Consider the following 23,412-nt stretch of genomic DNA (forward strand, 5'->3'; position numbering starts at 1 on the left):
GCTAATTAGCGCTGACCACCAAGAACAAGGCCCCCACTTCAATTGACATTTTTTTTTATTTTTTTTATAAGTGCGCAAGCGCGAGTCGGTCCAACAGTAGATTTGCCCCGGCCTGGGTGAATTTCAGTTTCAACAAGGTTAAATTATTCATCTCGTCAAAGTTGTAAAAAGTAATAATTGGATGTTCTGATTGTGTTCTATGTTGTTTTAAGAGTGGAGATGGAAGTAAATGAGCGAATTGGAGCGGAGTAGTGAGACCTACTTTGAGAGGCGGAGCTGCTCCTCCGCTCCATTCGGCGCGGCGCGTTCGTAATGAAAGGCTGCCTGTGACTTCCTCGCTCTTCGGCAGCTACATTGTGTGGAAAGCAGCAGCACGTTGTTGGCTTCTCCACGCTGAACTCCACAGCGAATTAACTCTCTCCTGTTCTAGGAGATACAGATCCGCCATCCGTTTTTTCTCCTCAAGCGTCTTTAAGTCACTCTCGACGTGCGAAAAGAAAGAAAATGTCTGCCACGGCGACGAAAGTGAGTAAAAAGGAGCTGAACTCGAACCATGACGGAGCGGACGAGACCTCCGGTAAGGGGAATGGCGGCCTCCTGTTCAGCGCCATTTTCACTTTCTTCTCAAATATTGTTTGCATGAACACAAGATACTATTTAATTAGTCTGGATTTGATGAAAATGTTGCTGTGCTTCTGCTTAATGAAAATGTTGCTGTGCTTCTGCCTTTGCTGCTTATAGAAACGGCAGCTGCGTATTTTCAGGGGCTAGCGTGCTTTAGCATACCCGTACTCCTCCGTTGTTTGCTGCTGGCACAGAGGCCATGTTAGCCGGAGTATATAGCAGCTATATCGACGGATAACAAGCGGCCCATTTGAAACAATCACTTCTCGGTATTAATCGCGGAATATGCTTGAAACCGTAAGAAAGTGTGCTCACTTTAATGTGAGATTTTATTTCTACGATTGGTTTGCATTAGCATCTAGCCCGCTCGTGTTGTTGTTGTAGTCTTACCTAACGCTAGCAGACGACATTGTTTTGTTAACGCATTTAAATCACCGCTAGTTAAAACCTCCCAGTTACTGCATAATGGCTGCTGTTTGTAGGACTCAGTCGTGTGAATAGTGGATTTTTTTTTATTTTTTATTTTTTTATTGGGTATGAGTGGGGTGAATATTCTGGCATACATCCTAGCTCGGTCGCTCACGCTACCGCGGCTGTGTGAACAGTCTGCTGTCCCACATTTAAACCACGCGGCCCTGAAGGCAGCAGCCGGCAGGAAACGGCGAGAAGCCTGAACGAGGAGCGCTGCAGCCATTGGCCGCTTACACTGTCAGAGTCCCGCGTCGACTCCATACTGTTACATGTTAAATACCCCGGCTCACTCCTTACTTCTACTACTTGTACTTTGACTATTAAGAAATAAGCTGTAGCCTTGATTATATAAACTGGATGGCGTCTAGTTCCATTTTGAAATTGACTGACTTTTTTTTTTCCACAGAGAAAGAGCAGCAAGAAGCTATTGAACACATTGATGAAGTTCAAAATGAAATTGACAGGTAGGAGTCTATTGTTGATATAACTGCTTAAACTCTTCACACCAGTTTTGTTGTGAATAGTTTAGTATTTTTTATAAATGTGAAGAGATTTGATGCCTATCTAGTGGTCAAAGTGTGAACTACACGTGGTTCAAAGAAGCTGATAAACCTATAAAATCTTAAGCCTGAGCTAAGTTGTGCAATAAAAAAATATATTCAGGCTTACGAATGTCTTCTGCTTATGATTTACTGAAATAGACTTCATGTGACCAAAATTCTAAGTTATTTCTATTTTGGGTTTGAAGCTTTTTAGTGACACTCTGTTATTAAGGAATGGAAATGCATAATATCAACATTAAGAGTAGAAATCAATTGCACAACATTGAATTGATTTAAGATTCCCAAAATATACATGAATAATGAATATATGTATTACATAAGTACTAATTCAGTATTTTTTTCTGTCGTAAAACAGGAATTAAATTAATCTGACAGTACAGTAAAAAGATCTTTCAGTATTTATCTGTATTTGAAACATTGCAATATGAAAACAAATTAAATATATGCTCAAATTAAATTGGTGAAACTAATTTTCATATTGCAGCAAAGGATCTCTGCAGTATTTAGCTCTTGCAGTGGTTGTTCCAAAACATATTTAGTCTCCATTTCAGTCTTGTTTGAGCAACAGCAGCATCAATACACATTATCACAAGTTTATAAGTATGTTTTATCCCTCATCTGCCTAGTGCATCTAATTGGCATCATACCTAATTTTACACTAATGGTATATCCAATGCTCAAATTGATCATCTAAAGGCAAAAGTGCGAGTAGTGCATTTTTTTCTGTACAATTTCTTCTCAGTCATTGCATTTTGTGTAAGATTTAATATGAAATAAACTTTTCCTATACCTTTCAAGCATAGTCTGAGTTATTAATATTCATGCACTTGATAAACTTTTAATCTAGTATTTTTTATTTATACCATAAACATACAAGATGGAATTGTTTTATTTTATACATTTTAAATTGTCCTTTTAACCACGAATAGTTGACTTAAACTGAGAAGTTTGTTGTGGAAAGAGAGTTATTTTCTGGGGAAATGGTTTATAGCTATAAGCTGTTGAGGTGAATATAAATACTACTGATAAATATGTCTGGAATATCTACGAATGTAAACTAGGATACAAAAGTGGAATTGTAAGCAGACATTTGGAATTTTATTCAGGAAAAAAAAATCTTACAGCAGAATTTTGGGCTTATTATCTAACAAATCCTCTTTTTTTTTTTTTTTAGTTTGTGTTTTCAGGTGACATAAACCAAAGATCAATTAATTTAAATCCCTGTAAAATTCAGTGTTGAGTTTAAATGATTCATCATAAGTGTTAATTATGATAGTATTTAATGTTTTACCCCTTTATCCAAATAAAATAATTTATGATATAAATTTTTAAAAATTACTCTCCTTCCTTCTTTAAGATGATTTATCTGCTTTTTAGTAACTTTTTAGAAAATATTTGTTTTGTTTTGTATACAAGCTAAAATAAATAGCTACCTGTAGCAGGAATACATTATTGGAGCGTTTCAGCTTCAGTGGTGCAATTCTTGCTGTTTATGTTGACAAATATCAATTTAATGACTAGTTAAGAGGGAGAACGTCTTTCCAGATTTGTATCTATTTTTTTTATTTCCCCAGGTTGAATGAGCAGGCCAGTGAGGAGATCCTGAAAGTAGAACAGAAATACAACAAACTCCGTCAGCCATTCTTTCAGAAGAGGTCAGAGCTGATTGCCAAAATTCCCAACTTCTGGGTCACCACGTTTGTCAACCATCCACAAGGTGAGTTATCCAGGAAAAAAAATCCCCCACTCCAATGTGTTCATAATTTCAGCTTCCTGGGTTAAAAATTGACGTTTATCTCAACAGTATCTGCTCTACTGGGGGAGGAGGATGAAGAAGCGCTTCACTACCTGAGCCGAGTGGAGGTGACAGAGTTTGAAGACATCAAGTCGGGCTACAGAATAGATTTTGTAAGTGATGGGATGTTTTGTCTGTGTAATTTTGAAGCTTAATGTGTGTTATGCTCATACCGGACTCTATTCATGTTTCAGTATTTTGATGAAAATCCGTACTTTGAAAACAAAGTACTATCCAAAGAGTTCCATCTGAACGAGAGTGGAGACCCATCTTCAAAGTCAACAGAAATCAAATGGAAATCAGGAAAGGTAAGTGTGCTTTGTGTAGCATTTTCAGCCAAACCTGAAGTTTTATGTGAAGTAGACTTGTAAAATGTTTGATTCCTCCTCTGTGTGCAGGATCTCACCAAGCGGTCCAGTCAGACACAGAACAAGGCCGGCAGGAAGAGGCAACATGAAGAACCTGAGAGTTTCTTCACTTGGTTCACCGACCATGCTGATGCCGGTGCTGACGAGCTTGGGGAGGTTATCAAGGACGACATCTGGCCAAACCCCCTGCAGTACTACCTGGTATGTTTACCTCAAACCTAATGATAGAAACTAGCATAAATGAGTCAGTGTTGGATGGTATTGCAGTTCATATTTTTGGTGTGGAAGTTTCTGTTTTAGTTTGACAAAATAAGAACATGGTGGCTACACATTCTTAAATTAATTTTAAAATTAAGGCCTTAAATTAATTGGAAAAACCAAATTAGCCTTAAATATGTTAATTACGGGTCTTATATTTTGTAAGGATTATTTAATCTCATGCTATGTAGTTTTTTCTTGCAGGACTTTACAAAGCTTTGAATTGTGCGCAGAGATCGCTGCATTCTCACTCAAGTCGTAGCTACCGCTAACTAGCCACTAATAAGCAACCTTGCTAGGTTTTTTTTTACTTCCATAATGAGTAAATGTAAATTTATTGGCAGTTGATTGGATAATGTCAATTTCTTCAGTTGCAGCCCATACGATTTAGTTGCAATTTTCTTTTTTGTACGTTTAAATTCCATTCATAATGGTCTTAAAGTCAAGCTGCTGGCTAAGCAAAAATATGTTTATATTTAGGTTCCAGACATGGATGATGAAGAGGGTGAAGGTGAGGAGGATGAAGAGGACGAGGAAGGTCTGGAGGACATTGATGAGGAGGGGGATGAAGATGGAGAGGATGATGAAGAGGATGAAGGAGAAGGAGAGGTAAAGTGCTAACATTTTGGAAACTTTTAGCGAAGTTTTAATTTCTTAACATTCATCTTGTGTGATGCTTCATTGTTTCAGGAGGATGAGGGAGAAGACGACTAAGAACTCTATCACCTGCAAGACCCTCGACCTTCCCTGTTAATTTTTCCACTCATGTTTGGGAGCAAAAGTTGTTTTTTTTGTTTTTGTTTTTTTGCCTTTTTTAATTTACTTTTATCAGTATGTGCTTCACTTTCCATTCTGAAGCCTCCTCACCTGCTGATGCCATATGTTCTCCTTTGACTCATCCAAGGCCAATGGCACTTTGCCCTGAATTGTGAGTACCATCCCTGACGACATCTCAAAAATAATAATAATAAAAAAAAAATAGTCAGCACAGTATACTCAGTAGAATGAAGACACACAGAGTTCCTCCTATTCAAGGTTGTGTGGTTAATCAGCTGAAGCCATGGTGTAGTGACCTAGTGCTAGCAGACCTTTCAATATATTTTTTTTTCTAAGAGGGGGCATAGTACCCTTTAAAGCATTTTTATTTTTTCTCCCGTGTGGTTATCGAGTACCAGCTCATTCCTTTGACTTGTAATGTTTGGGGTTGGGGGGTGGGGGTAAGCTGGGGAGGGGCAGGAGTGTATTGGTTATTGGGGAGAGTGGTTATTTTGACACCATTTCTATGGGACTTTTGTTTTTCATTGTATTGTTTTACAGATATCCACAAGATTTGAAATGACATTTTTAATAAAGAATAAAACTGAAAAAAAAACAAAACTTGTAAATTTTGGCCCCTTCTGCTGCTTCATTGGTTTCGACAGAAGTATTTACACTCGAATTGTTTCAAATTAAAGGTGTAAAGCTTGCTTTGTTACAATAATAAAACTAAACTGTGTATGCACGTGTGGGAGTCTTCAAGCGAAAAGCAGGGGTGCAATTTTATTTTTGAAAATATACTTGAAAGCACCAAAAATGGAAAAACCTGGAGTCAAGTTCATCAGCTTGTAAAGGATTTGGGAGTCATTAGCAGACTTGATGCAAAGTCTTCTCTCAATATTCTGTGAGCGATTAAAGCCAAAAAGGTGTTTTCAGACTCTTGAAACTTGTTGTTTGTGACGGTCTCAGGCCAACTGTTTGGCTGGAAGCCCCAACCTGAAGTGAAAAAGGAAATGCACAATGTAGTTATAAACTTGATTAGAAAACTGACAAATTAAGGCCTGATTTTCATATGCAACCATGGACTATTTCTACAAGTGTAGAAAATTAGATCTACTCTGACGTTGATGTTTGAGGTTTTGCACTTTGGAAAGTGATCGATTTTCTAAATGCATTGCAAATTTGGATCTTGTGCAACCTCAAAGGAGAGTCTTGCTTGGAAACTACATTCCCATGTTTGCATATTTTTAACGCACTTAATAGTTTAAATTTTTAAGTCAATATACCTACCTAAATGATTTTTACACCTAGGGCAGGTAGCTACGGTCCAAGAGAACCCGGGGTACCAGGAGAAGTGGCTGTCGGCCGGCCAATGCTTAATAACGTCCGCTTTTTTAAACACCATCACCTCGAACTGGAGTCCCTGGGGGTTCTCGAAGAGCTGGATGTGGATCCTTCGACCACCCACTGACGTGTCGTTGCGGCTGGATAGTGCCATGCGACTGGGGACGAAGTGGATGTCCGTGCCGAACGCCACTTCGTGTCCACATGCCCTACATAATATTAGCGTGTCGGTGCTAGTTCCGTGCTGCGGTGGGTCGGCAGCACACGAGTGTGAGGGGTGGAAAAACAGGAGCGCAAAGACGATAAAGTGGAAAAAGTTGTTCCATTGCACTCCGAGCAGCAGTCGGCTCGTTGACCTCGTGGCTGTTTCCCAGTATGACCAAAAAGCTAACAATAAAGCTATTTAGCTTTTGACGCTAGCAGCGTTTCTGTCCGATGTAATGGTTTGAAAATGAGACATGTCATATGTTGAAAATCATATTTATCATTCAGTATGTTGTATGAAAGCACCAATCACTGATAAACACAATATTAAGACTTGATAACTTTTAAAGGACTGAGCATTAGCTGATAAATTAGCTCGTAAAGCAAATGCTACGCTGGTTAGCACGTTAAGCTAATTAGCTTTAGCTTCCTGTTCATATTTAACTAACAGACGGAAGTCACGTTAAATAAAAGGGAAATGCAGTCGTTTCCTTGGGATCCAAACGTTACAACAATTATTTTTACTTAGACAATTTACTATGATTATTTGTGAAATGTTTAGCCAACCTTTTTGTAGGTTAGACTACATTTCCGACAAGTCATTTTAACAGTTCTGTTGTGATACGTTTAAGAACCAATTTTTATTAAAACATTTTCTTTCTTTCAATTAAGAACGAAAGAAAAGTCTGAAATAACTAACTGTTAACATCTGTTTGATTTCCTTTTATTTTTATTATTTTCATTTTTAAGTGTTAAACTATTTTATTCTCTTTTTTTGCTCACTAAAAAGTTTTCAATTTCTTCATAGGTTCAAGAACACAGCATGAATGCATTTTTCTTCTAGTAGTTACCCCGGGCAACGCTTACTTGAAACACTTCTTCACCAATCACAAAATGGGATCTTCAAAATCAGCCAATTGGAGCACTCGTTCGTTATTTGTAGCAACCATTCCGCTCCACAGACAGAAGTTGCGATCTTTCCTGGAGACATGAAGCTGACGCGATCTAAATTGCTTAAACCATTTACAGTGTTTTTGTCTGGAGGTTTTTGGTTTTGTTGAACTTATTCTTGGCCTAAATGTCGCGGTAAAACTTCTGAAGGATGAAAACTAGAGGTTCACCACCAGCTCCGCCACCGATTCACGTTCACGTAGCGGATAGCATACCTATTCATGTTCATATGAGGAGGAGTCCCACCAGAACACCACCGGTTAGTTCTTTTCTGAAAAGGGAACGTAAAAGGTTTTAAAGTTCTATTTATAAATTGATTTAGAGAAGACAAAATATTCTAAAAACTAATTCTTTACCTGTTGTTTCAATTCTCTTCTGTTTGAAAGAATCAGGATTTTACTTCCAGTCAGTTGAAACATGTTAGAAAAATTCAGTTATTAATTGAAGGCACGACAGAATTAAGTTTTGTGAGAAAAAAAAGGGAAAAAACCATGATAATTCAATAGTGTAAGGAATGAATTTACATAAAATCAAGAAAATTATGCACAACCCTGACTATTAATCAGACCTTATTAGAAAAACTTTGTCTTCAGTCAGAGGCTTCTTCAAATTTGCTGTAATACAGACCGCTACAGGACACTTTTCCTGCAAACTGTCTTCACCAGCTACAATAGGTCTCTGAAGAATGTTGAATTACTATGAGTTAGAACAACATTTAATTTCCCTTTTGGATTAATAAAGTATTTTAAATTTGAATTTAACTTTAGCACTTTTTCCTTTTGGATTTAGGGAACTGATGCTTCAGTGAAACGAGATGGAAGCAGGCCAAAGATCCGGACGCCCTGGATTCCTCCAGGAATACTCTCGTGCAAGAGGATTATTGGCTCCAACCAGTCTCAGGTTTCTTCATGGTGTTCATTTTATGCTATTGTTACAGTCTAGCAACTAAAATTATACCCAGAGAAAAGAAAAATATACTTAGTCTTTCCCAGCTCTTAAAATGGTTTAAAAAGGAGTCAATTGTAAACCCAAAATTGTTATAAACGGTCTTCTATTTTGTACTGTATAAGCTGGGTACATTTATTTGCCTCACCTGGTAAAGATGTGCAAAAACCTCTGACCAGATTTCCACGGGCTATAGCTGACAAGTAGACCCACAGTATCACAGGTCCTTCACCATCCCTTGCAGTGGACTGAAGATGTTTAGCCACATTCAGCATATTTCTTTCACTCCAGACACAGCTGGAGTGTCTGTTGCAGAAAAACTTAGTATCATCTGACCAACAAAATTGGTCCAGCAGAGTTTTGCTAATTTCACATGTTAGCAAAACAGTTATTGCTGGGAGATATAGTTTAAAATGATCCAAAATTTGATTTTCAATTTTAATTAAATGGAAAAACTAAAAAGAAAAAATACAAATAGCAAAAATAATATAATTAAAAAATGGCTTTTATTTCAATAATTACTTCTAATTTCAAAATTGAAATAAATTAAAGCTGTAAAACATGCTTGTTATAAAAGATGGCTATTTATTGGTTGGGCTAACGTCACTCTGAACTCTGAAAAAATAAATTTAATTTTCTGTTTTTGAAGATTTAATTGATGAACTTAATTTATCACCCAGCCCTGGTTACGTTTCTGATGGTTGGACAGAAAAGACTTTTTTCTGTCATTCCTCCGAAACAACTATATATCATAGATACTCTCTAATATTTTTTATCTATGGAGACTTGGTGACCGCAAGATGCATTCTTTGTCGCAGTTTAACAGTGAACTGAGAGGTGTAAAGATACCTTGAGTGCTGGTTAAATCTTGTGGCTAAAAGAAATACGCCTCTGTGTCGCTTTATTTATACAAAAACGAAACAAAACTTCACTGATCGCTAATTATATATTCTTAGAGACTGACTAACTTACAAAGAACAAAGCATACATCAAAAACTGATTCAGTTTTATTCTGGTGATTTTGTATTTTAAATGTTGACTTTTAACCTCAGACATCTGATTTCAGATCTGCTTTAACAACAGAGTCAAGGACATCTGTGTGTTTCAGTTCTTTTTGTTTTCTGTTTGTGTCGTTTGATCAGACCAGCAGATCACAGATTCAGTCAGACAGTGGGATCAGGAATCGGCAAGATGCAGGGCAGCAGGAGGAAGAGCAGCATGCAGTTTCTGAAGACCTCAGGGTCCTGCTGAAGGAACATGGCGCTTCAAAGACGTAAGAACCTCAATGAATAGCAAAGATTATAGATTCAATTCAATTCAGTTTATCTATATAGCACCAATTCACAACCTGTCATCTATAAAATGTCACTTCAGTACAATCATACATTCCAGTTCATATTAGTTGTCAAATTGGGCATTTAGTTTAGTTTTTATTATTCATATTAGTTTAAAAAGTTTTCTGTCTAAGGAAACCCAGCAGATTGCATTGAGTCATTGACTTGACATTACAGCAGTGGTGTCCAATCTTTTTGCACCGAGAGCCAAAATCCCCAAATTGAAACTCTTCAGGTGCCAAAATTGTACTTATTTAACCCCCAATTAAAAATGCATAATTTTTTAAATACATTTTTTCTCTTTTACTTCCACAACCGTAAATTAAGCATGTAATATTTTACATTTGCCTTAGTGTTTACAGTTATTTAACTTTTTTGGGCTAATTTTCTATTCCTTAGGTCTATGAAATGTTTTTAGTCTATTCCCTGCAACAAAAATAATATTATTCTTCTAAAGCCTTTGCTTTATTTACCCAAATATAATGGATGCAATTGCCCAAATCTGTTTTTGGGTAAAAAGTCGCTGGATGTTTACGGCACAACTCCAAAAAAAAGCTAAAAATAAATTCTTTGTGGTGTTATTAATATTTTATACTTAAGAAGATATAAACTTGCCACAGAATATCTCATCCTAAAAAATTACAGAAAGTGTCCTGGGGTGAAAGCAGTACCATTCTTGAACTGCAGTTTGGGGCTACACAAAATTAATCCAAAGGCCACAAATGGTCCCCGGACCGCACTTTGGACACCTCTGCATTACAGTGGAGGATAAAAAACTTAATTTTTAACAGGAAGAAACCTCCAGCAGAACCAGAACCGGGCCATCTGCCTCGACCGACTGGGGGTTTGAGAAGACAGAGTAGAGACACAAAAAGAAATTGATCGAGCAGTAGTTTCTATGTTCATGAAAAGTCCAAAGTTAATAGCAGGAGAGTGAAAAAATGTAGTTGTTGGCAGCCAATTCCATCCTCCAGGAAGGAACCACAACCAAACAGAATGCCAGACCAGGTGTAGCTTCTATGAAACTGGAAGAAAATATAAATTTAACAGTTGAAATAACAACTGGAAATGCAAATTGGAGAGTAGTAGGAGAAGAAAGTGAGAAAAATAAGTGAATGTACGGGTAAACCCTCACAATGAGGCATGACAGACGCAGATAGTTCAAATTATTTTTCCTAAAATGTCTATTAACCACATATGTGTCTATATGACCACATATAGAAACAATAAAAAATCCCATCCAATCAGCTGGTGTTTAAAGGTGTTTACCCTTGATGGGTAGAAGTCCTTCAGTCCAAACTACAACGCTAAAAGAAGATCTAAGCGGCGGTTCTTGTTAGTTAATTGATTGGAACTAATTTTAATCTAATAAACCATTCATCTACAAGTAATCGTAATGACCTGAACTCTGTTTATTTCATTCAAAGGTCGGAGTCTTGCGATCGTCAAAGAAATGCAGATGTGCTCCTCAGGACGCTTGTAGAGGCAGAAATCGATGGTGTAGCTGTGGTTAATCAGCTGACAGCTTTGAAGGAAACCATTGACAGCCTTGCTAAGGTAAGCTTTACTCCAACTTAAGGGGGTTGCAACCTGCAGCTCCGAGCCCCACCTACACTGCAGCTCCTATAAAGCCAAATAAGAAATGTTTATTAACTATAAAGGCAGTACAAATGGGTGGTTTTAGCAGTTCTTCTGTATGTTTTTAAGCTACAATAGAATGGCACCACTGGTTACAAAAAAACCAACGTTGAAAGTGATAATAATTGGTTGTTTATGTTTTTAAGTGGGTACCTGTTCTTTATTATCCACATCTATTGAAAATTCTCATTCAGCTGATCTTATTGTACAAAATAAATGCTAGATCCAGAACTTGGGTCTAGCATTGACATAAAGCTAGTTCCAAACGCAGCAGATGAAAATATTGGGTCCACAGATTATTTGGCCCAAATAATACGTTTTTGTTTTGCTTTGTCTCTTTGCAGCTATCATTACGTTTCACATGCAAGGCAGCCATGTTGGAGTTTAAGACTAAGGAGACTAACCTTCCTGTTTTTGAAGGGAATTTCTATTATTTTCCCCAAATTGGTTCTTGAAAATTACAAAAATGTGAATAGAAAGAAAACACGTAACCAACCATGCAGCGTAGCAGTGAAAAACATTTGTTGTTGTTTTGATTTATTTTTATGACATATCACAGCAGACTGACAAGGGGGTACCTGGAAAACCGGTACCTGGGGTGTGTTCAAGGGAATCACTGCTCTGAATGATCGGATCAGCATGAACCCATCGGGTCTTTTGTTTTCCAGGAGAAGCGGCTGACGAAGCTTCACACATCCGCTCTGGGGCGGCAGCAGAAGCTGTTGCTGGAGAAAATAGAGATGTTTGATCAAACAAATCACAGCCTTCGGGATCACCTCAGGGACTGGAGCGTCTACGAGGTACAAAAACAGAGGGAGGTTGAGAAAAGCAGAATAATTCATTTCTGACTATTGTTTCTCCCATCAAACAGTTTTTACAATAGAAAAAGATTGAACATTTGAAAGTGTATATTTAACCATGTTTAGCTTAAAAACTGGTTTTCAATACTTAGTTAAAACATGTTGTAGAAAGTACTGGTTGTGATGGTTTCTGTGGACTTTAGGAATGTATAAAGTTTTAGTAATCGATGAACCTATTGATTATTCAGATGATTAATTGATTAATCGGATAAAAATGTGTCACATTTGCAGATTTTCTCTTTAACAACTTAAGGCTTTTTATACAATACTAGAAATACATTAATAAAATGCAAATAAACGCAAATTTTATTTCCATTTTTAAATTAGAAAATAAGTTAAAACTATACCGCTTGAGGAGTTTTGGCTAAAACATATGTACAGACAAAAATGTTTTATCTTGAATGCAAAATGTAGATATTTTTTGCACAATTTTGGGTTAATTACTGCTATGAATATGTTGTTTCTTTCAATAAATGTTTCTATTAAAGCCTGTGTACTTCAGTTAATTATTAATTGACTACTAAATTAGTTGACGATTATATCAATAATTGGTTAATTACGATTAATCTGATTAATCGTTTAAACGCTACATTTAAAATAAATACATTTAATCAACAGCACCTTTCTTTAACTTTCCCCTTTTAAAATATAGGTAAGTAGTACTTATTTTTTCCAACAAATGTACCTTATTAAAAGTAAAGTGCTGGTCTAAGTTGGTTGCTGATTATATCAGTTATTGATTAATTCGATTAATCATTTCAGCCCTTGTGTAAAAGCTCTGTATTCACATGCACATCATGTAGCTTTTAAATATAAACAAAAATCTTCTTAGAAAGTGTTGTGGTTTCCACAGAAACAGTTGGTGATGTGGCCGACGGAGAGAGACACCTTGAGGAAGAAGCTGGCTGACACCGAAACAGAAAACCTGGTGAGTGACAAACACTTTTTCCTCTGATCGTCCATCTCCTTCACCAGTAAAAGTTTCACTCCTTATTTCGCAGCGACTTGCCGCTGAACTCTCAAACAAGGAGAAACATGCTTCGAAGCTCTCTGAGCATCTGGACTTTGAAAAGGTTTGCAACTGCTTCATCACCAGGAAAACTGAAGTTCCTGATAACATCATAAAGGCCTCTGGTAAGCCGCAGGTTTTTACAACTTTGCCACTGTCAACGCAGGGCAACTTGAAGACGACCGAAGAGCTTTCAAGGATCCTGGACTCGACCCGCAGCCACCTGGTGAACCAGCTGGAGCAATCTGAGGCGGAAAAGGTCCGCCTGGCCGCTCAGATCCAGGTTTGGGAACGCAGATTTCACAACAACACGCTTCAGAGTAGGGATACAAACAATTAATCAATCTACAACTAATTGTCGATTAGTGCAGTGGTCCCTAACCTTTTTAGTACCGCGGACCGGTCGAGACTTCGCATATTTGCTGCGGACCGGGGGGGAGGAGGGGGGTGCGCGTCGAGACGAACCGACAGAATCCGGTTAAAGGATTTTCAAAATAAAAGATCCTCCTGACTCAACACATAAAACGGAAGTATTTAATTATTTCTTGCGCGGCCCCATACCAATTCGTCCACGGACCGGTACGGGTCCGCAGCCCGGGGGTTGGGGACCACTGGATTAGTGGTTTATTAGATTGTAGTTTGGCCGCCGTCCAGCAGAGGGCGCCGCTGATCAATGGAGCCGTTGGTACAGAAACAAAGATGGCGGCAGGGCCATAAAAGAACCGGACAGAAAAGCGGTCCATAGTCAGTTGTGGGATGAAAAAGCACTTTATGCGCTTCTGTTTTGAAATATAAAAACTTGATCAGCCCCTTAAGTTTCACGTTAATGGACCTTATTCAAAAGTTATTGATGTGCTACTAAGACGAGGATAATATGTCAGTAAAGCGTAAGATATGACGCAGAAGAATGGAAACATGGCGGAAAATAATCGTGCCAATAAGAACGGTTGATTTTATATATGAACATCTCTAACTTCATGGGGAACTAAGGGTTTCACTTATTTAATTTTTTTCATCTTTTAGTCTTCTACTCAGTAACCTAAGAGGTTCCTGTTTTATTATATGTTTATTAATGTGAGAAAACCACAATTTTCTATTTAAGTTGGTATGTAATGCATCTGACACAAAATAATGTTAAAATGTAATGCTATTTTTAATTTAAGCATATGAAAAATGTAGTTCTCCATGTTATGGAAGGATGGATAAAACTATAATACTTGAGGACTTTTGGCTAAAATATCCTTATATATTAAGGTGTTTTTTAAATCTTAAATGCAAAATATATGGTATATATTTTTTGTACAGTCTTGGTTTAATTACTTCCCTGAATTAGTTATTTTTTTAGTAAATAGCATTTTTTGAGTCTGTATACTCTAGTTAACAATTAATCAATTACTAAATTAGTTGATGATTATTTCAATAATCACAATCAATCACGAATAATCTGATTAATTGTTTCACCCCTATAAGTAATAAGCACCAACTTTCTCCTCTTAAATTATATGGAACCTCTTTTTAGAGGAAAGACACAGGAGGAAAGGTTCTTGTCTTGCAATGTTCAAGCTGATTCTGATCCTAATGAAGGAGAAAATGAACTATTTTAACCATTTTCTATCTTCTGCCATGCGATCTGTTGGCGAGGTAGAAGATGCAGCAAAGTCAGGAGCGTCTGCTGGAGCAGATCCGGGATCTCCAGGACGAGCTGGAGACCCTGAAGATGAAGAAGGCGCAGGATGACAAGCAGTGGAAAGAAGAGCGGGAGTCGCTTAGTGTGATCACGCTGCACGCCGACCGAGCGGAGGAGGCAGTGAGGCAGCTGGAAAAGAAACTACAGGAGAAGGTCAGAGACGGGGCTTAGTGGGACTCTGAATTCTGGAGGTACTTCTAGGTTTCTGTTTTCTCAATTTCTACTATTTTCTCAATTGTTGGTTCCATGAGAGCATCAATAAATAATATCAATAAATTAAAGAATATAATTAAATTATTTTCTGTGCAGTTTAGTGATAGAAATTACACTTTTTAGATAATAAAAAAAGTGCCACCGATCAGAAAAAGGAAGTCATCTATGCAGACCGCACACATCCTGGACACAGATGGTCAGAAAAACTAACATTTTTATTACCTTTCCTATATATTTATATTTAACATTTCCTCAATTGGAGCAAAAATGAACCAGAGTTCTTGTTTTAGTGCAGAAACCTGGTGAATAAAAGCAGATTTTGATTGAACCAAAGTGTCTGGTGGTGTGGTGTAGCTGCTTCAGTCATCATTTCTTTAAATGAACAGATCAAAGATGCAGAGCTTGCATGTCAGGAAATGGAAATAGGATTTAAACATGATGCGTTTTGTCTTGAAGGAGATGGAGCTGTCTCTCGCTGTGTCCGTGTCCAAAGACTGGTGTCACCGTCACTCGATAGAAGCAGCTGAGAAACGGCACCGGGAGGAAGAAATCTCGACTGTCAAACAGTGAGCAAAGGAAAAACAAAACTCATTTATAAAGAATCTGTCTTGAAGTGCGGTGGTGTGAATGGTGAGGCAGACGCAGCAGACCCAGGTTGAGATGATTATGGTGATTTAATAATGAGAACAAGGTGCAAACAAATCCAAAAACAGTCCAAAATCCTGGCAGCACAGCAGAGCGGAAGGCAGAGGCTCAGCACTGGTAGCAACAGGACATACGAAGGACAAATGACAACACACGACTGCTTAGACACACGACAAGGAACCGACAAAGACACAGAGACACAGGTGAGACTAAATACACAGGAGGTAATCAGGGAACGAGACACACCTGGGAGTAATCGAGGGGAGAACAGGACAACGAAGAGACGCAAGGACACAGGAAACTCAGAAATAAATACACAGAAAAACACAGATCATGACAGAATCCCACTGATTTATGTTTTTATAGTAGAATCTATAGGTATTCCAGCTACATTAATTTGATGAAATTGCAGAACAGTGATGGAGACACAAATGATTTCATTTATGAGTTGGAACATCTAGAAACCCTTCAGTCAGATTTTGTCAGATCAAACTTGTGTTTTTTTTTGTTTGTTATAGTTTATTATTTTTCAACTATATGATAGGGCTGGGCGATAAATCGATTTTATTTTTCCCCAAAGTGTTCCCTGGATTTACGTACGGCATGATTTCAGTACGCCCAAGGTGGCCATCTTGTTTGTCCAACATGTTTTATATTTTCTATCTATTTGGGCTTTCAGTTCATGTCAGCTCTATCGTACCTTAACTTATATTATTTAACTTATCTTATTGAACTTTTCTTATCCTATTTAACTTGACTTATTTAATTTAACTTATCTTATTTAAATCAACTTAGGGTAACTTATTTATCTTAACTTATTTAGCTAATCTTGGCTTAACTTAGAGTAATATAGCTTACTTTATTTAACTTAATTTAATCTTATTGAACTTAATCTTATTTAACTTAACTTTTTACTGTTTGGACTTCATGATGTACAAAGTTTTAACAGATGGTTTTAAAAGTAAATTTGCAAAAAGTCAAATGAAACCCAGAGAATACAGCTTTCTGAAGGGAGTGGTTGGTTGGGGGTTTTTCTTTTGCTTTTTGTTTATGAGACATGGAAACTCAAGCTCTTCGGTCATGCATGAGTTCTGGGCTTTTTTCTCAGAGCTTTTTTGTGGCGCTAGTGGAGTTTATTTGCAGCATTTAAGCTAGAAATGCAGCCTAAAATTAGATTTATTAAATCTTGTGTTTAAATGCGTTTTCTAACACAAGCACGTCAAAAGAGACGTTTTGGGTGAAAAAAAGCGCTAAATGCTGACTGTTTGGTGAAAATATGGCTGAACGTGAATATGTTTGTGTGTCAGGAAGCTCATCGATCTGAACTCTCGGTTTCGCGCAGTGGAGGAGAAGAATCGGGCCGAGAGAGAGGAGCTCAGAAATCAGCTTCAGCACCTCAACGCGGAGAACGCCTCCACCAAGCTGGAGAACCAAACGCTCAGGGTAGCTTCACACGACAAAGAGAAGGAAAAGTTAAAAACACGGACTGTCGTTTAATCTGCTTTTACTTTACGGTCAGAGAGAGTTGGCGTCGAGTGACGAGAAATTAAAGGGACTTCAATCTGAGGCACGTGAGCTGAAATCATCAATGAAAAAGTCTGAGAACCTGGTGGAGAAATTCAAGCAGAAGGTAAAGCAAACATCAGGCTTATAGCTTTGGGTTTTTCATTATAGTTTAGTTTAATTTCATTGTGACTTTTTGTCTAATTCAGTTACCGTAGTTTTAATTGTATTTCATAGGGTGTTTGCTCGTTTTTAGATAACATTAGATATTGTTTAGTTTAGATGTTGTTAGCTATATAGTTGCAGTTTTAGTTTTTTCATACTTTCAATTCAAAATAGTCAAAGTATTGTATTGTTACTATGTACAAATCGATTGGGTAATGAATACCGACAAAAAGTGCCATTTTCCAAAAATTTATTTAATTATATTTGATCAACCAACTGACTCTGATGTTTTATCCCGACTTTTGCTGTCACCATTTTGCGGACTTGTGTAAGTGCCGCCAGTAGGGTTATAAAGTACTACAATTTTCCCTAAACTGCTTGTGTGGGGGGAAAAAATCCATTTCACATCAGTTCAAAAGGCTAGTAAATAGATTCATAAACACAAAAATGAAGGATGTTACATGTACATAGCTTTAGTTTTATAAACTGATAATCTAGTTCCAGTTGTATAGTTTCTCCCCATTAAAGTTGCAGTATGTAACTTTTATAAAGAACGTGTTTTTATTTATTTGTTAAGATTTAAAGGATTTTTTTTATTGTCATAAAATTTTGCAATCGCTTGCTTGTGGTTTGTACTTATGTCCCAGATCAAGAAGCCTAATAGATAAATAAGTAAGTCATTGAAGTGTCATTAATAAATATGGCGGTGCACAGAGGTGCAGTGGCATCATGTTGTGACAGTTTGCTATGAGACAAATATTCTGTGAAAAGATTGATGTCTTCCCTGAGCTACTATTGCCATTTGAAGAAATGTACCGCTTCTGATCCAAAACAACCAATCAGAGGCAGGAGGCGGGTCTTAGCGCTGTCAATCACCTTCATGTGCTCACTGCTAAATGTGAGGGAAAATCCCAATGACACTAATAAAGTTTTTGTAAAACTAATGGCAGAGCAACGACTTACCATTACAGAAAAACCATTTATCCGTTATCATCGGTAACGGATGCTAACTAGCCGTAGCGTTCATGACAGGCTATGCTAGGTGCCGTGGACCATTTCTCTTTATTTCAGTTAACAAAAATGTTTTCCCAATTTCAGTTTTTGATACTTTGTTAGTTTTATTTAACTGTAATAACCTTGGTAAACATCACTCCACAAAGGTAAATCGGCACAGAAAATCCTCCAAACAGGATCTGAAAATGATCTATGTTATTGTTGGGTTGCGGCTCAGGTTCATCAGGCTCGCCTGGAGTCAGAGGAGTACTGTCTGAAGCTGGAGACGACGCAGCGGGAGGCCCGGGAGCAGAGGGCGCGCCTGGAGAACGAGAAGGAACAAGTGAAACGGGAGCTGCTGAACCGGGTGCAGGAGTTCGAGGCGCTGCCGGAGAAACTGAAGCGGATCGAGCAGCAGCTCCGAGAAGCCCAGGACGACACTAACACCTACGAGAGGAGGAACCTGGAGCATCATGCTGTCCTGTCTGAAGTCAGACACAAGGTGATCTGCCTGGCTGCAGGTTCTAACGCATTGTCCAGGTCACTCTTATCAGCTTTCAGACTCAGCAGAACCTTTTTTCAACGTTGTCACTTCCTTCTGCTGGCTGCTGGAAATCCTTGAAAATGTTTGCATTTTGTTTAGGTGTTTTTAAGGTTTGTAAAGTGCTTGATTTCTGAATAAAGTCCTTGAAAGTGCTTGATATTCAAGCTGCAGTTTGGTGACAAAGTTTATAGAAGCTTAGTGTAGCTAGGTGACGGGTGGAGTTCAGCTGGGCTGGCAAAGTAACGGGCCGAGCCGAGCCTCACTGGGGTTACTAGGTGAAGGACACTGCCTGCAAATTTGTTTGGGGATTTTAATTAGATTTAATCTAATCTAATATCTGATTAAAAGCCCAAATTTGGAAAATATTACTTATAGTTGAAACTAGAAAGTTTCATTCACCTAATAAAAAGACACAGGAAAATTTTTCTATTGCTACCTGAAGTTAAATCTGACTAAATCGTTCTTGTTTTAGGTTAGTTAGAATCACCAAAATTATTTTAAATGCCAGAAAAGTTAGCGAGAACATTGTGGGAGATTTTATTTGGTAATTCTTTTTGCATATTGTGTTTAAGCATTTAATTTAAACAGGAAGATAATATACGGTAACACAATTTTGTTGATGTTGTTTCACTGTGATAAATACTTATTATTCCCAGCTTATCAATGACTTATTGATCTGTGTAATTGATATAAAATGTGGCTTATATTTTTTACGTTAAACAACATTTTTTACGTTAAACATTTAAATTTTGGGAAGATTTGTTAAAGTAGTGTTTTGTTCTCGTACCAACCAAGTGTTTAAGCTTCTCATTAAGTCACATCCCATTGAACATAAGATTGCTGTTATACAACAATATCAGTTGCATAACAGCAATATTAATATCGTATATTGATCGTAACTCATAAAAGAATGACTGTGAATACTGTTAGCAGCTCAAAACATAGGAAATGTTAATAAATGAGTGTTTTGGGGAATTTCTAACAGTTTCTCTGTGACTGTCTGCAGGTCGAGCACCAAGGTGCTCAGCTGGAAACGGTTCAGCAGAGGAATCTGCTGCTGCAGGAGGAAAACAACGTCCTGAAGGAGAAAATTAACAACCTAGAGAGGTATTTTTCTTTAACTTCAACACTTAAATAAAAACAGATTTATTGAGTCGATCTTGGTGGTTAAAGGTGACCTATCGTGCTTCCTTGAACAGGTGAGGATAGATAAGTCTACGGCCTATACAAAACATGTTCGTTGCATTTTCTTTTGCTCAAAATCAGCGCTTACAGCAGTAAAACCATCTGACCAATTGAGCTGGGCCTCAGCTTTGGTTGCTAGGCGACGAACAGAGTTCCGCTGGGGTTGCTAGGTAACGGGCTGGGCCTCACTGGGGTTACTAGGTGAGGAACAGAGCCTGCTGATTTGTTCCAAGGATTCGGGGATTTTTTTTAGCTTTAGAAATTTGGACTCAGGTCCCAGTTCAATAAGCTTAATAAATAAACAAATAAATAATATATACATATATAATAAGTATAGATACAAAGTATATATACATATTAGTGCACAATAGATTGGCACTAACATTGATATCGACCGATATTTGTTATTTTTTAACATATTGGTATCAATAAAGAAAACTGGGCTGATGTTAACAGCAAATATTTATTTCAGTCTTGTTGCTGCCTCTGTTTTTTTTCCCCCAAAGTTGTTGAAATGGTAGGAAAATACATTTAATACATAATGTCTGTAAATATGGTACAGTTGTCAGCCATAAATATCAGATATTAATTTTGACCCAAATTTTCATATCGGTGCATCTCTAATGTATATAAAAGAGTATATAACCGAAGTTAAAAAGTGATTTGAAGCCGTATTAAATGTGTTTGTGACGTTACATTTGGGAGTCTTTTGAAATGGCTCATTTTCCTCACACCTAAAAATATTAATGTATTGCCAAAAAACAGCTGGATGTTTTTTTAAGCGTTTAAGCTGTTTTTAGAAGCAGTAGAGACCCAAATAGCAGTACAAAACAATAATAATAATAGGTTCCCTTTAAACAAATCAGATGAGTTCACATTTTCATTTAGATAATATATTTCAGGATTTCACAGTAAAATCCATATATTTTAGATTAAATGAAGTGAAACTGGAACAAAAACTGCACTGAGTCTGAATTATGCCTCCCTGTTCTGTCGTGAAACACTTTGCTGTTGTTCATTGTAGGAAGCTGGAGGATATGAATGCAGAAAACAGAGCGATGTCCCAGGCTGTCAGCATGAAGGAAGGAGGCATCCGCAGCCTTCAGCAGCAGCTGGAGGAGAAAACATACGAGTGCACCGTCGTGTCCCAGCAGCTGCAGGAAACTCTGGGCAACACTCAAAGACAGGTCAGAAACAGAAAGACCTTTCCTCCTTGTGAAAATCAGCCTTGGGTTTAGTTCTCAGTTTACCTTCAGCTTAGGGTGAACGTGTGACATCACACTTATGCAACCAAGAACAAATATGGCTGGCCTTTCTTAAAATATAAATATAAAATTTGATTATGTGACTGCTCATAAATATGCAAGTCATTTAATCTGTGTTTGTCATAGATTATAATAGACATCACAGCAGCAAGTTAAGATTAAATAAGAATGAGAGACTGTACAGTAATATCTGGTGCTGCTTTTAATGCTATACATTAAAAAATTTGCCTGTGTAAGAGAAACAAAGTAGTAGTTAATTTTTCAGTCATACTTTCACCAAGTCATTCATTTATGACAGAGATAAATATTAAATTTATATGGTAAATGTCAGGTTTACCAACTAAATATTTAGCTCCAAACTAAATGTTTAGCTCAGAGCTAACTAGTTTAGAGCTAAATATTTAGCTTCAAACTAAATATTTATCTTTTTAAGTATTTAGCTTATTTAGTTAGCTAAATATTTAGCTGGCAAACTAAATAGTTAGCGCAGACCTAAATATGTAGTTCTGAGCTAAATATCAAGCTTCAAACTAAATATTTAGCCTGTTAACTAATATTTAACTAATTATTCAACTTGAAATCTAAATATTTAGCTCGTTTGCTAATTAAATATTTAGTTTGAAACTGTCATTTATAAATTAACATATTGAAAATATGACTGAAAAATTAGCTAAATTTTTTTCTTTATGACAGGCTAAGTAACCCAAATTATTGCTGGTAATTTTTCACAGTGTAACGTTTCTAACAGCACCCTTTGCAGTAATGATAAAAAGACAAAAAAACTACAGAATATTTAAAAGAAATTTTAAAAATTGCAAACAATCTTGATGTGCAAAAAACAGCAGAGTTATAAAGACTTCCAGAGTTTATCGGGAGCAGTTTAAAGCATTTATTTTCTTCTCTTGTTTGAATTTCTTGCGTAGTTTGATTGATATAATTAGCTCCATTTTCAATAAAAGTTAATCTGATTTAAAGAAAAGGAAAGTCCAAAGTCTGATCATGTTTATCTCATGAACAAAACTTGCAGGTGGACGACAGCATACAGCGACTTCTGGCCAAAGAGAAAGCATCACAGTCCACATCATTGGAGCTGCAGAACCAGCTGAGTCGGGCCAAATTGGAGCTGAGTCAGCTGCAGCGAAGCAAGGAGGACGTACGTCATTCATCCCTCATCAGGTCTGACTGCAGCCTTCGATGGGATTAAAATGTGTTTTCTGTCTCCAGATGGAGCGCCGCTTCCATTCTCAACTTCAGAACTTGAGGGAGCGACTGGACCAGTCGGATTCCACAAACCGCAGTTTGCAGAACTACGTTCAGTTTCTGAGAAACTCGTATAAAAATGTCTACGGAGACTGCTTGCTGAGCACCACTGATCCGTTCCCGGAGCAATAAAGCACAAATGAATTTACATTTATTGTGAAATCAAATGTTTTTAAAATGTGAATTATTTATTGTCCTCAGAAATAAAATTATCTTAAAGAAGTCTTGATGCTTGTTTTATTTATTAAATGTTTTGTATTATGTGTCTAGAAGTGAAAACTTGTACCTTCAAATTTTTGTAAGCTGAAACTTTTGCTGTTTAACTTCAAATCTACTCACAAAATATGTAGAGATTCTGAAAACTCTTCAGTCAATAAAATCAGTTTACAAGTTATTTACCTACATTTTAATTAAATGCATTGGTTTTTACAGATTATTTACTTTTTTATACTTTTAATATTTTATTTTCTTAGTTAAAATGCCTTTTCAGTGCATAATGTTTCATTCAGACTTCAGTGTTTCTTACTGGGATTATGTGTAATAAATCAACACACAATACAGAAAAAATAAATGAGTAAAAGAGGAAAAGGACAGATGGCTTAAATGTTTTTTTACAAATGAAAAATTTAAATTGTGGCATACATTTGTTTGCATTTTATGTAACATCTCTACATAAAATACAGTGTAAATAACTGCCTTCAAATGTCACATATTTAATTTAATTAAATAATTAAAATTTCTATTTAATTTACCTTTGGGATCTATAAAGCATTTTTGAATTTGAATTATTAGTGATGGACTTAACGTGATTAAAATCAATGAAATTTTAGGG

General features: G+C 37.0%; 3 protein-coding genes across 3 annotated transcripts; 2 read left to right on the forward strand and 1 right to left on the reverse strand.

Annotated features, from left to right (window-relative positions):
• The first annotated feature begins 289 nt into the window (after positions 1-289).
• On the forward strand, positions 290-5,574 carry LOC114154523 (protein SET). Its single transcript, XM_028033661.1, has 8 exons — positions 290-577; positions 1,502-1,559; positions 3,233-3,375; positions 3,463-3,566; positions 3,648-3,761; positions 3,852-4,022; positions 4,560-4,688; positions 4,770-5,574. The coding sequence occupies exons 1-8, from the start codon at positions 505-507 to the stop codon at positions 4,791-4,793; spliced, it is 816 nt and encodes a 271-aa protein (XP_027889462.1). The 5' UTR covers positions 290-504; the 3' UTR covers positions 4,794-5,574.
• Positions 5,480-6,986, reverse strand: LOC114154434 (uncharacterized). Its single transcript, XM_028033528.1, has 3 exons — positions 6,980-6,986; positions 6,126-6,578; positions 5,480-5,831 (listed from the first exon to the last, which is right to left on the reverse strand). Exons 1-3 carry the CDS (start codon positions 6,984-6,986, stop codon positions 5,677-5,679), a joined length of 615 nt encoding a protein of 204 aa, XP_027889329.1. The 3' UTR covers positions 5,480-5,676.
• Positions 6,987-7,276: 290 nt separating this feature from the next.
• On the forward strand, positions 7,277-22,803 carry LOC114155186 (outer dense fiber protein 2-like). The gene is made up of 17 exons (XM_028034967.1): positions 7,277-7,593; positions 8,124-8,234; positions 9,422-9,552; positions 11,041-11,170; positions 11,920-12,051; positions 12,965-13,039; positions 13,113-13,184; positions 13,287-13,403; positions 14,766-14,960; positions 15,477-15,586; positions 16,973-17,108; positions 17,185-17,295; positions 18,565-18,828; positions 19,877-19,977; positions 21,080-21,242; positions 22,348-22,473; positions 22,545-22,803. The coding sequence occupies exons 1-17, from the start codon at positions 7,486-7,488 to the stop codon at positions 22,710-22,712; spliced, it is 2,250 nt and encodes a 749-aa protein (XP_027890768.1). The 5' UTR covers positions 7,277-7,485; the 3' UTR covers positions 22,713-22,803.
• Positions 22,804-23,412: the final 609 nt, after the last annotated feature.

The sequence above is a fragment of the Xiphophorus couchianus genome, chromosome 12 (genome assembly GCF_001444195.1).
Source record: "Xiphophorus couchianus chromosome 12, X_couchianus-1.0, whole genome shotgun sequence".
In the NCBI taxonomy this organism is placed as follows: domain Eukaryota; kingdom Metazoa; phylum Chordata; class Actinopteri; order Cyprinodontiformes; family Poeciliidae; genus Xiphophorus; species Xiphophorus couchianus.

What these genes read in the sequence shown, in the direction of transcription:
- LOC114154523 (XM_028033661.1), top strand. Translation starts at nt 505, where the DNA reads ATGTCTGCCACGGCGACGAAAGTGAGTAAAAAGGAGCTGAACTCGAAC. An exon ending in CGGAGCGGACGAGACCTCCG is followed by an intron (nt 578 to 1,501) that starts GTAAGGGGAATG and finishes TTTTTTCCACAG; the next exon opens with AGAAAGAGCAGCAAGAAGCT. An exon ending in ACCCCCTGCAGTACTACCTG is followed by an intron (nt 4,023 to 4,559) that starts GTATGTTTACCT and finishes GTTTATATTTAG; the next exon opens with GTTCCAGACATGGATGATGA.
- LOC114154434 (XM_028033528.1), bottom strand. An exon ending in TAGGTGTAAAAATCATTTAG is followed by an intron (nt 5,832 to 6,125) that starts GTAGGTATATTG and finishes TTTTCACTTCAG; the next exon opens with GTTGGGGCTTCCAGCCAAAC.
- LOC114155186 (XM_028034967.1), top strand. Translation starts at nt 7,486, where the DNA reads ATGAAAACTAGAGGTTCACCACCAGCTCCGCCACCGATTCACGTTCAC. An exon ending in GTCCCACCAGAACACCACCG is followed by an intron (nt 7,594 to 8,123) that starts GTTAGTTCTTTT and finishes TTTTGGATTTAG; the next exon opens with GGAACTGATGCTTCAGTGAA. An exon ending in GCCTGGCCGCTCAGATCCAG is followed by an intron (nt 13,404 to 14,765) that starts GTTTGGGAACGC and finishes TTGGCGAGGTAG; the next exon opens with AAGATGCAGCAAAGTCAGGA.